Here is a 17,233-nt window from a genome sequence, read left to right on the forward strand (position 1 = left end):
CTACGAGCTTGTTTTCTTTTTTGTCACTTAATTATAATTTTTTAAATTAGTCACCCTTTAGCTGAACAGTGAAGTGGCAGCTTAAAAATAGGTATAATAATAAATTTAGTTTTTAACTTTTACATATTATGCCAATATAGTCATAATTTTAAAAATTAGCTTTTAACATAGCAAATTATTTGGTTTTTCTTTTTTGGGCTAAAATTGACCATAACTTTTTAAAAGAGTCAAATAATTTTTTTAATGGAAATGTTGTTCAAAATATTAAATTTTCAGCAATATTAACTTTGAGTCTACATGCTTTATATTAACATGACATCATTTGTTATAAGTTACTTCAACAAATAATTTATAAATTATAAATATTTAAAAATAAAAATTCAAAATAAATAAAAATTCAAAAAAAAAAAAAAGCTTAGCATGAAATCGGATGTCATCTTCTCTTTTCTATCCTTACTTTATCGTTTCTTGCTTATTTAAGTTAGTTCTTGATGTTTTAGCTTGTTGATTTTATTGACTTTCGTTCTAAGTTAAAGTTGTTTCAAGAAAAACGTTCTCCTATCTTGTTCAGTTAAGAAACACATCAAAATTAAGAGTTTTAATATTTTCTTGTTGTTTCAAACATTCTTATACAAAACAGTTTGCTTTTGTCTTTAAAATCACTTTTAACAAATCTGTTTGTGTTTTGTTTTTCCAGATCTGGATGAGGCCTTTTTTTCATGTTCAATGACGGTTTCTTTCCATCCAAAAAACCGTGGATTACCATTCAGTCTATCATGTTTAAAATTTTAATGTTTTAATCAATATTTTCATTAAAGAAAAGCAATTTGACTCTTTCTGAAAAGTCAAACGTTAAAGGGTAAATTTATATGTCAAAAATCTAACTTTAAATTTTAACTTTCAACAAGATTACATATTTTAGATGACACTTGATCAATTAGAGAGATACCAGAATTCAATCCAAGGTAACTTTAAAATTATTAAATTCTTAATTTTTGAAAGATTTTTTCACAAATTTTATAATTTTATTTTTAAAAAAACTTGAAATTCTTTTGCATTTTTAATTTTTATCATTTACAATTTTAAAACTTATAATTTTTATAATTTTAAATTATTTGATGATGTTGCTATAAGACAAAATTGTATTATGTTAACAATGAAGGATCCAATTTGCTTTAAATAAAAGATTAAGAACCAAATTTAATAAAGATGTAAAAATTAGAGACTAAATTTATCATTACATTTTATATATAAAAGATAAAATAAATATTTAGTTGCACAATTTTAATAAAGAATCATTTTACTCGTTTATCTAATATATATAAAGCAACTTATTATTATTTTTATTTTATTAGTAGAAGGATTAAAATTCAATATGAGGTATAGTGGTTTAATACTTTTACTTTATTTAACAATAGGTTTTATTTACTAAATAAGTTTAATCGATTGAGCTTTTAATCAAATTGAATTCAAATATTATATGTATTAAAAATATTTTTTAATAAATAAAATAAAACTTAATCAAGTTTGAAACCAACATTTAAAAGAAAAAGAAAAGGTAAATTCATTTTCTGAAAGTAAAATTTCAAAATCCATTTTTGACCCAAAAGAGTTTAATTTCTTCAAAACTTTACTGATCCATCTGACATTTCCAATTGTGATCATAATAGCTTAACGAAAGACATTGCAGTAATTTCCTTGTGCAAAATGTGTTAAAAGGGTTGTGATTTCATTGATGGCAAGTGATGAAGTAAAGCACCAGCCATTGATGAACAATAGCTCATTTGCATAATTGCAGAGATCCATGAGCTATCTAATTATTGCCCTCAACAATGCATGAATGTGAATTTGTTAGATAATATGAAAGTCATATGTTATTATATAATATCATAAAAAGTTAACTGAATTTTGAAGTGATTTAATGATGTTATTAAATAAAGGATGAACTAATTATGTGTAAATATTCTAATAATTAATTTTAATTGATGATGGACTGATTAGAAATTAAAGTTCATGTGTAAAGTTATATATTATGGTTATAATTCAAAATTATAAATACGTAACTTTTCTAATATGTCATCTTCATAAAAGAGTTACCATTCTCTAAAATATTTGTGTGTTAATTTGAAATATCAAAATCATACGATCTCAAGATATTAATGGATTTAAATACGCTTTCGCATTTAGTTTTATTTTTGATTTGTTTTGATGACCTGACATGATAGATTTTGATTTACGGTTTTAAGTTTTATATATATGAGTTTTACGATTTTAATAAGTGGGAAGAACAAATTAATTTTTCTATTATTTTGGAATGATTCAATCTTAATTTTTTATTTATGAATTTGATGTAAAATTTTGATATTTATGTTAGAATGTAATTGAGATTGATGTTGAATTGTTTGGATTTGATAATTGTAGGGAATGATTTTTGGTTATTATGGCGGATTTTGTATAAATTTATTTGGCATTGGGTATTGGGTTATGGCTATGTTTAATTCTTTGCTTTGATTTTGTCAATTTGACTTTTAATGTTTTATATATAACGAGGTGTGCGATTGAAAGATTTCTTTTTTTCCGTACAACTACCGTAGTCTACATTAGGTCAATATCTAATGGAATGTTTTGGTTCAAGTTTAGGGTTAGATTATGCATTGATTTTGTATTGTTTTTTATGTCATTATTTGGATTAATTAATGATTTTCTTATAAACATTTACGGATTCAATTACCAATTTTATCAAATTAATTTTATGAAATTAGTTATAATTGACAAAATTGAAGTTGTTAATTTTCTCATTATATATGGATGTTTTAATGCAAAATCATGTTCACTATAATACATGTTTAAAAATTCTGGTTTTAAATATAGTTGAATGTTATTTGGTTTAGGATTTGATGGTTCCATATATTTGGTTGCATAAATTTTATTTTTATTATATATAAAATCAGTCAAAGATTTAAGTTTTCGGCTTTTATTATGACATTAAAACAATTTTATTTTGAGAAACATAGTGTGATAAAAAAATTTAATTTGACCTTATGAAAATTTTGAATTTAAATATTTTATATTTATATATATTTTAAGATAACTTAATTGAAGAAACAAGTTGTCAAAGTATCTTTTGTTGTGGAAATTACTTTATTTTAAAATATAAAAAGTTTTATGCATGTAACTTAAGCCATGTTAAGGTTAATATTTACCAAAATTACATGTGCAACTGTGGCAATAAACATGTTACAATTATTCGGTTTTACATCTGAGTAATAAATCAGCCCAGAAGAAGATTTATAATTCGACATGTTTTTATTGTCAATATTTGATTACTATACCAAGATATCACTTGTAAGTTAATATTTTTGTCCAAAGGTGAACTATTAATGGAGTGCATGGTATCTTCAGATATGGTTTACTTTTATTCAAATTATTATCGTTTAAATTTAAAATCGTATATGAGCTTGTTTTGTTTGATTCAGCTATTATTACACCTACCAACATCACAACCAACATTAACTCGATTCCTATGTTAAATGACACTAACTTTAAATTATACCAAGAGAATCTTATGATTGTTCTCGAAGTCATGGATCATGACCTTGAGTTAAAGGATGATTCTCCTCCACTAGTTACAAATGAAAGTACCTCTGATCAAAGTAATAAGATGGAAAGGTGAGAGAGATCAAATCGGCACTATGCTTGATACGAATACCACTGTTAAGGAATTCTTAGCTGACTTTGAAAAAATGTTTGTCAAGAATGAAAAGCCTAAAATTGATACACTCTTAACAAATCTAATTTCGATGAGTTATAAAGAGAAAGGTAATATCAATGAGTACATTATGGAAATGTCTCATATTGTTTCAAAGTTGAAAGCACCTAAGCTAGAACTCTTTGAAGGCTTGCTAGTGTATCTAGTTTAAAGTGAGCTATAATTGTCAGTTTAAGGTTTTATATCTCTTCCATCATAGTTTAATCAGTTTAAGGTGGGCCATAATTGTTAGAAAGAGACTTGATCTCTAAATGAGTTCATCTCACATTTTATTTAGGAAGATGAAAGGTTGAAGCAAGAAATGACAGAAAGTGCTCATTCAATCACAACCCTGAAAGATAAGAAGGACAAAAGAGAAAGAAGATTAAAGAAGTTGTGGATATCACACCAGAAAAGAAACAATAAAAGGAACCAACCAATGATGGTTGTTTCTTCTGTGGTGCGAAATGTCATAAAAAAGAGAGTTGTACCAATTATCATGCTTGGCGTGTTAAGAAAGGTACACTTCTTGATTTTGTTTATTTTGAGGTTAATTTGACTTCGGTACTTAGACACACTTGGTGGATAGGTTTCAATGCAATAACTCACACAGCTTATCTATGTAGGATTGTCGTAATTTTCAAAAGTCAAATGATGGTGAAAGATATATTTACCTAGGAAATAATCATTCGATAGAAATTGAAGCAATAGGAACTTTATATATTATGTAGAATTGAATTATATTATATTGCCTTTTAGGCGAAATTCAATTTTCAGCATTGGACAAATTTATTTATTTTTGTTCATTTTTAAAATAGAATTTTTTCATTTTTTCAAAATTCAAATTTGGTTGGCTTTAATTCTTTATCAGGCTATGATAATCTATTTTACTTAAAACTATTACTTCATTTAATGAATCATTACATAGTATCATAATAGCTAATGAACACAAATTACCATTAAGAATTTGACTTCGCTGTGACATAAAAGATTAGGTTATATCTCCAAAAGGAGAATTGAGAGACTTGTGTCTGACGATATTTCTAATCCCTTTGATTTTTTTGGATGCTCTAAAAAATCTAGGGGTTAAAAATTTTATGATCCAACTAAGGCTATTTTTTTTAAGATAGATAATGCTCATTCTTTAAAGATGTTGTGTTTGCGAGGGGAAAATTAATTAAGGACATTGCCTTTGAAGAAGAATATGTAGTTGATATTGTTCAAATAGCAACTCTAGATAAAAAAATGTCGTTAAACCTTTCGGTTAAGTAACAAACTCTACAACCTCAAGAACTAACGTCAATAAGAAGGTCCATTCGAGAAGAGGTTATAATGGCTTTAGTGGCATATATTGACCTTAAGCTACATTAGATGAATGTCAAGACTGTATTTCTTAATGGTAATATTGATGAGACGATTTATATGGTGCAACCAAAAAACTTTGTGTTCGGTAATACAAAATCAATGGTTTCCAATTAAAGAAATTCATCTATGGGCTTAAGTAAGCCTTTCATTAGTGGTATCGCAATATTTACCAAGTGATTATCTCATTCAATTTCAAGATGGCTTTGGATAATGATTGTGTATATCACAAGTTCAGTAAGATTATGAATAATCCCAATCAATGTCCCAAAAATGATTTTGAGATTATGAAAATGTATAAAATTCCTTACATTTTAGCTGTGGGAAGTCTAATTTATATGTTCAAGTTTGTACGCGTTTAGACATTGTTCACTTTATTGGGATGTTGTGTAAATATTTGAACAATTCAAATATGTATCACTGGAAATCAACTAAATAATTTATACATTATCTTCAGAAAATAAAACATTACATGCTCACATAGCGAAAGTATGATAAGTTAGAGATCGTCAGGTATACAAACTCCGATTTTATTGAACATGGATGCAAAATTTTGTTGCTAAGGTGCAAATTCTGACAATAAATAAATGATAGTCTTTTATTTCAATAACAATAGTTGCATATCAAAGTCAAAGCATAGAGACTTTAAATTTCTGGCCGTTAAAGTAAAAAATTCATAGTGATCAGGTATTTATAAAACATATTGGGACAAACTCTATTATTGTGGATCCGCTTATTAAGGGACTACCACCCAAGGTTTTGATGAGCACATTGTTCATGTAGGTGTAATGTAATTTCAGGATATTTGATTTTAGTGGGAGTTTGTAATTTTAAATGTTTTTGTTATAGGTACATTTTCGGTTATTTTGGCTTACAGTTTTTAAGATTATTTTCTGCAGAAATAAAGTTTATTTAGTTTATTCACACTTTGATTTTGGTAAGTTTTGATCTCACTAAGGTTTAAGGAGGACCAGTTGAAAATAGATATGTTTAGATCACGTCGCATGTAATTTCCATGCTACACATTTATACTCGATCTATGTCATTTGCTTGTGTTAATATACAGGATCATGGATGGATTTAGTTACGATATATGTAACCAAAGTTGTCTTGGTTTGGTGTTAATATAATTTAATGGATGAGATTGTTCGGAATACCTTTTACATATGATAGTAAATTTTAAGCTCATAAATTTATATAATGACATGTAATTATAAAGTAATTAATATATATATGTGGTCCAATGAGAGATTGTTAGATAATAGGGCATCCCATTGATATAATAATAAAATTACAAATTATTTACTATAATAAAAGTTAGTTCAAATTAAAAGTGATTTAATTTAGTTAAAGTTTATTGTGATTTAATTATTAAATAAAGAATTGAAATTTAATATTCAAAAGTTATATATTAAGATTATGATTTCAAATTATAAATAAATAATTCAGGTATGCTTATACATTTAATTTATTCTTGATTTATTTTTGATAATCTTACCTAACAAATCCTAATTTACAGTTTTAAATCATATATCAAAGTTTCACTGTTCTAACAGAATCTCCATAACCTAATCATTTACATAATGGATTATTTCATGATGAAAAAGAAAATAAAAATGTTACTGAGTGGAGAAGTCGTCATCATCATGGTTGATTCCACTCGTTTTGAAATTCCTTTTCATTTATTCTTTGAGAATACGGGGGAAAGCTTCCTCTCCTACTCTAATAAGCTGAAATTTCATCTTACAATTACCAAATAAATTTGCATATGTTAAAATTTGAAGTCAAATCTCTTGAATATATCTTTAAAAGTTACTTGCATGAACAACTCCAGTTCACGGCGAAAAGATTTTAAAAAAAAATCATTAAGTTCTAACTAGAAATGGTTGAATCAAATAAATGACTCACATCTCATATTTGCGTAAAGTTTCATTTCGTTTTGCTATGTAGAGGTCACCGTCTTTAGGTATATTTTTCAAAGGATTACCTAAATAACATGAAACAAAAGCGTATTAGTCCCAAATGATGGATAAAAGAAAGTATTAAACTCGCATTACAACAGTAATTGAAGAATATATGAACATCTCTGAGATTAACGAATTGGACGTAAGTATCTCATATCTAACAACAAGAGGGAAACACAATATAAATGTCAAAACAAGTAATGAGCTATAGATAATGCAAACAAATTCTATAACATGTTGAAATTCTATACTATTTTGACTCTTCAATTTTTTTACATGGGTATAGGAATATGATTCTCTAAGAGCCTCCTGAATATATGAAAAAGAAAAACTCTTTTTAAAAAAATGAACTTACCATATGTAGGGCACATATTTATTTTTAACACTCACACCTGAGTTTGAGTAACATAGCTGAAGATTATCCTTGAACTGGTATTACATTCTAGCTGTTTGCTTGTTTTTCATGAAATTTATTTGACAAAAACGCAAAGGAAGAAGCAAAGTGTAAAAGCAACAAGCAGCGAAACCTTCAAAAAGTGCATCCCATGGAAACAGATAACAACAAGAAGGAAAAATATGAAACCTGGGCAAACTGAAGACTTAGAAACTAAAAATCAAAATGACCATTAAACCTCATCAACACAGAGAACAACACAGGTAATTTTTGAAGATTAGGAAAAGAGAAAACAATAGCCACAAACAACTTAAAGCTCATGGTTATCGAAAAGATTAATACCAGAGAGGGACACTAGAATATCCCACTAAAATCACTCCATTGATATTGAACATCCAAAGCTTTCCTAAAAATCATAAGTAGAAAAATGATACATACTTAGCAGTGCTGCTGGTTTTTTTGCAACATCCTTCTGAACTTTCAATGCAGTTCCGTTATTCGAGGGCTGCAAACTAACCTGTTCAAGGAAGTATCACCATTCAGAAGTAGTATGAAAGCAGAGAAGTATCAATTAATGAAATTGGGTAAAATGTAAATGAAATGGCAGGATAAATAACACAGAATGCAAACACTTTTACCAGGACACCTATGCCAACTAAACTAAACATTCGCTTATCAAACACAAGAAGACCAAACATCCAAATTTGAAACATCAAACAGTTTCTACTTACAAGTTAGAAGAACCATTACCTTCTTCTCCCTCCTTTTTATTATCTTTAAATGGCATTTCTTTATATAGTGCATCAAATGGTATTTGGAATGCCTAGAACACAATTGGTCCTTGACCTGCAGGTTCTCGTTTAACCAATCAGAGATATCTTTAGATTTGACTACTTCATCAGTATCCAAAGATTCTAACCATGAGTATACTGGTATCCACTGATCAGTGCGCTGAAAACGAACCGGCAGAAGATCAGGCTGACTCGGTTCCTTTTCCTTTAATAAGAGACGAGAGAAAAAGGGTTAGATCATCCTATGTTACCTGAAACGCGGATCAGTCTGGTACAAGGAACAAAAACTAGAATCGTTAGAGGTAATCTTCTCCAATTCATTTAGTAGGAGCGAAATACGAATTACTAGAAAGCAGCAAAAACCAATTCAAACGGGTCCCAGAATCAAGAGCTAAAAGAGAACCGAGTTTTTTTCTTCTGTCTTACAAGCATTGATTTTCCACCCATGTTTTGATCAATCTATTTGACAATCTTAACGTTGTAAGAATACGAAATAATCAAGTAATAGTAAAAAGGACCCAGATTTTTCTTTTTCTAGGATCATGTAAATGGAAACAGTATCCAAGCAGTTAATACTTATTCCAAGCTATCACAATTCCCAACCGCATATAGCACGTAATGAAAAAGAATTCGCCATAATAAATGCTGAAAGGGATTGGAAGAGAAATCAAAACCTGGGAGTGGGAGGGTAATCTCAAGTGATTTTGAATGGAGAGGAGTCGAGCGATGAGCTCAGATCGTGGCATGGATTGAAGGTCGGGTGGTAGCCAGCCAAAGTTGGAGTTGATCCACAATTCGACTTGGCTTACGTTCACAGGTTTTGCTTCTGGGAATGCGTTCACCCAGGCTCGAGCCAATGTCTCCCATTCTAAGGTTTGTTCTGTTGTGTTCGACATCTCCTCAGTTGCCGTTGCCGCCAAAATTTACGTTAATGGAGGAGTGGAGCTCTTCTTATAATTATTTTTCCTCAACTTTCTTAGATTGTATTAGAAGTAAAACGATACCGTTTTGCTTTTCTATTTTCTTAAAAACTCTCACAATTATAAATACTCTTCTTTCCTTTTGATTTGAAGTTTCTCCTTAAAAATTCAAGCGATATTATGCCCCTAATAATATAGAAATATCAAGCGTAATTCGAGTTGGAATCAAAATATAAATAAATATAAATTTTAATTAAATTCAAATTCGTTTTGCAGTTCCACAGACCAAATACAAATTTAAGTTAATTTATGTTCAACTAATTTGTAATTTTTATTTATATTAAGAAAGTTTATTAGAAGTCTAATCCCGCACTTTTTTCATAAAAAAAATACAAAATTAACATATTGAAATCCGAAAGTCAAAACCTTTCTTATGTACATAAAAGAAAGCATCCCATACATTAAAAGAAAGAAAAAAAGAATTTTTTTTACCCATAATTGCATTTATGATTTAAATAGCAAAATGTTCAGCTTCCACAACTTCCTCCATTTCTCCAACACCGCCGTGGCCGCCGTCATTACCATTACCGCCTTCTTCCAACCACCTTTCAATCGGTCCACATTCCGCCTTATGTCTCAACTTCCAATCAAGCGCTTGGCAACCACGAGAGCAATAGTTCACGGTGCCGCAAACCGAGCATCTCCTAAACTCGTGAGCCCTTGTCTCGGGCCTCCCGCACCCTTTATGAGAACAAAGCCTTAACCCCTGCCCCAACGCACCCCTCCCTGACTCGAACCATTCTTTTAAAAACACGTTCACCGGATGGACCTCCGGTGCCGGCACATTGCACCCGAAATCACTCAATAACGGACAACCCGAACCCGCCTTGAAACTATAATGTTGATAATTTAAACGACGTTGGTGTTGTTGCTGGGCTTTTCGTTTGACTAAGGCGTTTAAAGACGACGCAAGTTCCCGCGCGTTGGCTTGGATGAGCAGCCGGCGTCCTTCGGCTATATGTTGGCGCACGCCGTAACCGTCTTGTAAGCAATGGCCAAGTTCACGCAGGGCGTCCACGTGGCCTAGGAAAGCGGCTCTCGCGCATAAGGCTACTCCGGCACGGAGATCCTTGTCGTTCTTCGAACCACCGCTTCCGTTGAATTGAATGACTCCAAGAGAGTAGAGAGCTGGCGCGTGGGATTTGATTGCTGCTTTAGCCAGTAACGACGCTCCGCTTCCTCTGTTTTGCAAGCAGTAAAATTGGATCTGCAACGGCAGCAAATTACGTTAATTAGAAATGAATTTTATAAATAAAAAAAAGAAATTCATACGAAATACCGACCATGCCGAGAGTGTAGCAAGCTTCAACGTTGCCGGCGTTGATGCAGTGTTTGAGAAAATGGTGAGCGGAATCGCACCAGTTTCCAGCTTTGACGGCCAAAGCTTTAGAGCCAGCTTTTGATAAAACCAAAGGATGAAGAGCCAAACGGTTTAATCTCTTACATCTACCAAAAATAAAAAATTCGAAATTTCAATTATTCTTACCTTCAAACGACAGTAAGAAAAATAAAAAATTCAAAGGAAAAAAAAATCAAAACGTACGTTACGAGAATGTTGATGAAATCCGAAGGGGAAGAAGCGGAATAAGCGAGCTTGGAAAGGATGGAAATAACAAGATCCTCAGGTAATCCATCGAACAGATCAGATTTATCCGTGAATTTACGAGAAATCCTTTGCTTTTTTCTCTGCAACATAACTTTCCTTTTTTTTTCTGAGAGGAGAAGAACAGAAACGAAACTCCAGCTTAATTTCAAATTAATCTTTCCATCTTCCTTGTTGTACTTTTATATCGAATTCGTGCTTCCGTTCTTTTCTGTTTGCTTCTTCTTTTCCACAAAACTGTTGTTCGAAATGAAAGCAAAATTCCAAACGACAGTACGTATATATATAGTCATTGAGACTTGAAGAAGGCAAAGATAAAGATTTATTGCAGACAACTGTTCAGTTCGATTATGGACCCACAAGGCCACAAGTTTTTTTTTTTTTTGACATGTGGACAAACAAGGTTTTTTTAAATTTTTTACAAAAACAAAATGAAAATAATTAGTGTTTCTAATTTTATGTATGGGCTCTGTTTTATATATAATTAAAATGTATTTTTCTAAAATTGATAAATTCTATGAATAATATTAGAAATAATAGAAATATGTTATTTTAAATAAAATTGTTCAAACTAATTAGTGAAAATATCAGGCAAATTTTAAAATGGAAACTTTTATATAAACAATTATATTTTATTAAATCAATAAAACAAAGCGAAGTACATAAATAGATAATGTCGTAGGATTAAAGTAATTAAAATTTTCTCACCAAAATAAATAACTAAAATAATTAAATTTCATTTAAAGTAATAAAAATTTATTAAAGTAATTGCCAAATATATATCATATAATTTTTTAAAAAAACTGGTATCCTTTATTTAATCAAAATCTTGATAATTAATTCATTTCTAATTTCAACTTAGCAAAACTTAAAAATTTGGAAAATTTTAAAATAAGATTGAAATCTTGAAAATTTTGATATTTATTTTAAATTTTAACATATAAAATTTATGTTTAACAGATTAATTTAGATTTTTTTGATAAATTATAAATGCGATTAACACAACTCAAATTCAGACTGGACCTAAAACAATGAAGACTCTTAATCACCATGCTATCACATAGATTGATATTGCACCAATAATAAATTTGAGTATGAAATTGGGAAGATCGAAGCTGGTCAAAAGGCCCACGCACAATAGTGCATAGTTGAACAAAAAGACAAAAAATATTATGAAATCAATAATTTATGGATATGTTTAGGTTGAGTTTTTATATATGATTTATTATTTAAATTTAATTATAAATTGTAATCATGTTTATAAATATTTGAAATAGTAAAAATAAAATTTTGAATCTAACTAACATTAGTTGAATATATATGTTTAAAATAAAATTAGTCAATTAAGTATTAATTGATTAGTATGTATATTATTATTAATATAAGAAAACGTAAATTTGAATAAAAAATTTATAAACTAGGAATTATTGAATTTTATTTTCTTCATGAATTAATAAAATTAATTGGTTCCCTAAAAAAATTTGTCAAAGCACTAGGTCTCATAATTAGTATAAAACTAATTGAACGACAAAAATAATGACAATGAGTACAAGTAATACAAAGGAAGCAAACGGAATTTGAAATTCATAATTTCCTAACTAGAAATTTTAATTTTATAATTTCGTTTTATTAGTTTTTTGACTTTTCTTTGATCAATTTGCTTGCCAATTTTTGGTATATTAGTGTGTTCTTTCTTTCTTTCAAGTTTTGTCCTTTAGGAAATATCCAAAATCATTACAGCTTGATGTTTTTATGTCTAAAGTAGATCAAGCATTTCAATTTTTATGGTATAACTCAATATCACACGTAAAAATTAAGGTTTTAATTTTAGATTTTTTTCATAAAATTAAAATTTATTAAAATACCACTGAGGAGTTTTTTATGGAAAAACATAAATGAGATTTTAATTATTTTCAATTGTTATGATATAAATTGATATTTATATATAATTTAAAAAAGTTTGAATTTCAAGATTTCAAGTGATTTATTAATGAAAAAAGGCTTCAAATGCAAACGAACTAAAGATATATATATATATATATATTTTAATTTGGATAAACATGGAAGAACCCATCAATCTTAAAAAGGTGGGAATGATGATTAATTCACATTTGATCTTATTTACTAGTAGTTTACTTATAAGGAAGCTTTGAAGTTAAGACTCAAACTTTTGAAACTTTCATGTGGTGTGAACTAAGATTAAACTACTACAAAACAATGAGGACTTTAGCTTGCTTTTATCTTGTTTGTTTTTGTTGTCTTTATCAAACAACACCAAATATATAATATATATATATATATATATATATATATATTCTTAAGTAGTATTAGGGATATTGATGGATTTCATGAAAATAGTGTCCTAAATGGCTTTTTTCCCCTCTTAAGTTAGTATTGCAGTTATAATATTATATTAAATAATGGACAAGATTTTTTTTGACTAGATGATATTAGGTTTTGGTAGAGTAACCCTAAAGAAAGTGTAATTGTTTTTGTTTTTGTTTTTTAATCTTAAATAAAATAAATATATCAATTTATTGGCTGAAAACTAAATAATAAATCAAAGTCAAAACAACTTGCCTCAAATAGATTAGAAAATAAATAAATAAAGCTAACTTGCGAGCTTGGGTATGAATAATGAACACACATATGTATATTACCTATGGCTTGTGCAACTAAAATATTTGAATCTTCTTTGTTCCGTATATGATATTTAGTACGTTGTTATCATATTTAGCTCTACCCCATAAGTCCAAGTTGAAGCCACAAGTTGCTTATCAAGGAGTTTTGCAAACCACGTTAAAGCCTCCTCATACATATATATATATATATATATATATAAACACATTTCAACGTTTGGGACATTAAATATTATATATATGGCATTTAATTTTTTTATCAAACGTCGATAATTTTAATATTTTCTTTTATAATTGGACGAAATTTTTTTGAAATTAAACCTAAATTTTTATATCTATAATATAATATTATTGTCACTGGACTAATAAAATTTCAGCTATATATAAGAGACGATATAATTTAAATGTAAAATCATAATGAATTAAGTTAATACATAAGAGGAGGAAATGAAAAAGGAAATGGGGGAACTTGGGTTATGGTTTTGGATAAGGTTTTAAGATGTGGAGTTGGTGGAACACAAATCCACTTGGTTACCAATTAAAAAAAAGATGAATCAATCCCCTAGGGTTTGGTAAGACAATTGAGTGCTGCTGACAGTGTGTCTAAGCCTGATTTCAGCCCTCAATATTGCCGCATGGCCACGACCTTTTTAACTTTCTAATCATTACATTTTTGAATCAATTTACGATATATATATATCAGTTAAAATATATTCAATTATTATTTTCGATTAAATTGTATACTAATATATTTTTCTTCATTGGGCTTTTGCTAATTTATATATATATTCTATTAATTACTAATAATCCTCCCATTTTACTAAATTATGTTATTATGTCATTTATATATCTTTTCATTAAGAGTATGTTACTTTAATATTTTTATTTTGAAAAATTAAATTCAACATAATTGTTTAAATTTAAGATGAAAATATTGAAAAATATGTTTTATTAAAAAATACAAATATCATGATATCTTAATTCTATATAAATTTTTTTGTTTATTGCGAACGCGTATAAATATTTTGAGAAAATATAATATTTGTTAGCAAAATCTCACTATTTATAATGATATAGTACCAATACATAATTAATATATATATATATATTTGTCTATTTTAATTGATGAGAAAAGAAAATCAATTATATTACAATAAAAATTGAAGAATGCATGCCTTAACTCATACATTTCTTAACTGAATCGGGTGGTAGAACTAGAAATCAATTTATTTTTCTTGGTCAGTAGAAGATATGGAAAAAGAAAAGTGAAACGTGTCAAAGCTGGCTGCTAAGCAATTTAAAGCAATGAAAGGGGGAAAATGGGTGGCTGAATTTGAAATCCAAAAGTTGAAAATGGAGTCGGCTTCTCAAAGTTTCTGGTCAACAAAGAAAATTAGGTGTAACTTAGCTTTTGTGAATATCAATGGAGCAGTAACATTAATAATGATTTTCTATCCTTCCTTTTAGGCTGTACAAAAATTTCAGTTAAACATCGTTTTTTTTAGTACAAGCAAATAATTACAGAAAAATAAAATAAAATTATAAACATAGAGATTATTATCAGTTTTTATTAGAATTCAAGTTTAAAAAATATAATTAGTTATAAATGTAATTTATAGCTATTAAATTAAATTATAAATTCTATTATATCATGATATAAATATAATATATATGTTAAACATAATGCATTTTTGTTTAATATGTGTAATTCTTTTTCTTTTGAAATTATAAATATATTCACAATTGTAATTATATATGAATGATATGTCTGAATAACTATAACTAAAATCAATTAGGGTATAGATTGAATCTAAAAATCTTAAAATTTTAAGGTTTTAACATTTCCATATTATTAAAAAAAACATCATGGTGATAAATCAATGTTGTTTTTGTGTTCTCTTCAACTTTTATTGTTTAGTTTTTTTTTTTTTTACTTTCTATAATAAAAAGTAACACTCAAATTAATATTACAATTTAAGAAGGAAAGTTAATTACCTAACGTTGAAATCAAGTTTAAATTAATTATTTTTTTTAAAAGTACCGCACACTGTAATTAAAATTATCTTATTTTAAAATTAGAAATGGAGAAATGAATAAGAATAAAAATATATGATTACAGTTTTATTTAAAATTTAATCATATATAGATTTTACCAAGGTTTATGAAATTTTGTTTGATAAGAGAAAAGATTATGCAAACTGTAATTCTACGTATTCCTTATCACTTTCCAATAAAAGAATGACAAATCATATTTTTCCTTCTAATTTTTAGCATTCTTAATTGAATTTAAATTTTTTAATAGAAAAAATTGAAAAGGACTAAATGAATATACTTGAAAGAGACATATTTTACATTAAAATTTTGAATTCTTTTACTCTATTATAATTTATAATTATAAATTAAATTAACTTTCAGTGTATATCTTGTTATAATTTATAATTATAACCAATTTCTCTTTCTTTTTCCTCTCATATAAATATTTTTGAACAGTCAAGATCTCTGTTTGATCCCCTGTTAGATAGAGAGATCAAATATATATTGAGTACGAGATCAAAGGTTAGTATTTAGTTAAATGCCAATAAATATGAATATACATTTGAACTGAAAATGCCAATATATTTAATTCACATAAAAAAAAAAAAAGGCCATATGTAAGATTGTCTGGCAACCAAAGAAATTTAGTTGCAAGTCCAGTGAGCGCTTCTTTATAGGTGACATTTTTCAGTGGTTAAAATCTAATCGGTAAAGCCATGTAAAATCAATCGCCAATGAAGTAAATTGGTCATGTTTATTTGGTTTACTTGCCTAGCAGATTTGAAAAAAACAAAATCTTTTTCTATTTGAGGGCGTCATATGAATTATAGGTGAGATAGTTAAGATATCATACATTTGCGCAAAACAAATTATTTCTTTTTTCAAGGAGGAAGTGTCTAGAAGACTGAAGCCTAGTTCAGCTGCTCAAGTACCGGAAAATTGGATTAATCTTTGCACAGATAGAGCAGTTTAGGTGACTCCTGGAAAAGTTGCTACGGGAGGAGTTATAAGAAATGGGAAAGGGAAGTCGATTATGGGATATAACATATACTTGGCAATTGCTCAATTTTTAATGTTGAATTGTGGGGTATTTTTGATGGATTAATCCTCATCCAAGACAAGCAATATAAGGGTGTGAGGATTCAAACAGATCGCTTGGAGGTAGTCAAAGCAGTTCAGTCTTCTTTTTTGACGAGTTCAAATCACGCCCTTACTGGACGTATTAATTAACTTCTGGCAAATATAAGACATTGGGATATACAACATTTTCCTTAGAACTTTAATAATATTGCGGACTGCTTAGTCAAAATGACTTTACATACAAACTATGGTCTAGAGATCTTTGAGGTGATTTTAAGGGAGGTGCTTATACTTTCTACTATTGTTCAAACAAGTGATTGGTCTATTTAGTAAACTATTATATAGTTAATTTTACTTTATTTATTTTGTCTTACCAAAAAATCCTATGAAATTCACAATTTCAATTTAAAATTAATCTCCAAAAATCTTATAAATTTATGAATCAATATTTAATTTTGAAAACCTCAAACAATATTTTCCCAAAAGGAAAGTGTAAAATTGACACGTAAAAAGGTAAAAAAAAAAAAAAAAAAAAAAGTAATTCCACAACCATCAAGTGACCCAAAAGACACTAAAACAAGATTAAGCCATCTGTTTCATTGGACAAAACAGAACACAATTATAAGACAAACACAAAA

General features: G+C 28.2%; 1 protein-coding gene and 1 pseudogene across 1 annotated transcript; both read right to left on the minus strand.

The window, feature by feature from the left end:
- Nucleotides 1–6,788: 6,788 nt before the first annotated feature.
- On the minus strand, nucleotides 6,789–9,366 carry LOC108478097 (uncharacterized; annotated as a pseudogene).
- A 119-nt stretch (nucleotides 9,367–9,485) lies between these two features.
- LOC108478543 (F-box protein At5g50450-like) lies at nucleotides 9,486–11,118 on the minus strand. The gene is made up of 3 exons (XM_017781005.2): nucleotides 10,783–11,118; nucleotides 10,523–10,685; nucleotides 9,486–10,446 (listed from the first exon to the last, which is right to left on the minus strand). Exons 1-3 carry the CDS (start codon nucleotides 10,932–10,934, stop codon nucleotides 9,691–9,693), a joined length of 1,071 nt encoding a protein of 356 aa, XP_017636494.1. The 5' UTR covers nucleotides 10,935–11,118; the 3' UTR covers nucleotides 9,486–9,690.
- Between the last annotated feature and the right edge of the window lie 6,115 nt (nucleotides 11,119–17,233).

The sequence above is a fragment of the Gossypium arboreum genome, chromosome 12, assembly GCF_025698485.1.
Source record: "Gossypium arboreum isolate Shixiya-1 chromosome 12, ASM2569848v2, whole genome shotgun sequence".
NCBI lineage: Eukaryota > Viridiplantae > Streptophyta > Magnoliopsida > Malvales > Malvaceae > Gossypium > Gossypium arboreum.

Coding starts and splice junctions, on each gene's coding strand:
- LOC108478543 (XM_017781005.2), bottom strand. CDS start 10,934: ATGTTGCAGAGAAAAAAGCAAAGGATTTCTCGTAAATTCACGGATAAA. Junction 10,686..10,782: donor TTCATCAACATTCTCGTAAC/GTACGTTTTGAT, acceptor TATTTTTGGTAG/ATGTAAGAGATTAAACCGTT. Junction 10,447..10,522: donor CTTGCTACACTCTCGGCATG/GTCGGTATTTCG, acceptor CTGCCGTTGCAG/ATCCAATTTTACTGCTTGCA.